Source organism: Myotis brandtii, unplaced genomic scaffold, assembly GCF_000412655.1.
Source record: "Myotis brandtii unplaced genomic scaffold, ASM41265v1 scaffold986, whole genome shotgun sequence".
NCBI classification, from domain to species: domain Eukaryota; kingdom Metazoa; phylum Chordata; class Mammalia; order Chiroptera; family Vespertilionidae; genus Myotis; species Myotis brandtii.
In genome coordinates, this window is record NW_005372102.1 from 3,096,723 (window position 1) to 3,097,178 (window position 456).

A 456-nucleotide genomic window follows, 5' to 3' on the forward strand; every position below is an offset into this window, starting at 1 on the left:
ATGCCGCCAGGAGGGGCGCGGGAGGCAGTTGGGCTGCGCTTCACAGCTCCTGCGCCTGAACCCTTATCTCTAAACTCTCAGACAAAGAGGTGCAGCCCTGCTGTGGCTCCCGGGCGGAGCGTCGTCCGTGCACTGGAAGGCTGTGGGTCAGTCCCCGGTCGGGTGCATACGGGAGGCAGCTGATCATGTTTCTCTCTCTAAAAACATCGGTGAACAGCTCCTCGGGTGAGGATGGAAGAATGTGCACAGGAAGTGCTGACGGTCGTAGCAGATTCTAAAAATCAAACACATCAGGCCTCACCTTGAACCTCCACCGCGTGACGACCACGAACTTGAGCGTGTGGTCCTTGCCCAGGATCTCCTCGTTGCATAAGATGTCCAGCTGGCGGGAAAGACGCCGGGTCAGCGGGGCCAGGCGCTCAGCACCGGGGCCTCCCCCACCCAGCCAGTGGGAGG

At 61.0% G+C, this 456-nt stretch overlaps 1 protein-coding gene across 1 annotated transcript in view; it reads right to left on the minus strand.

The window, feature by feature from the left end:
• The window catches only part of PCGF3 (polycomb group ring finger 3), a 22,974-nt gene that overhangs the window by 3,212 nt on the left and 19,306 nt on the right, over positions 1 to 456 (minus strand). Inside the window, exon 11 of the mRNA XM_005886448.2 lies at positions 302 to 382. Within this exon, the coding sequence (XP_005886510.1) occupies positions 302 to 382 (81 nt within the window). The remainder of the gene's footprint in view (positions 1 to 301; positions 383 to 456) is intronic.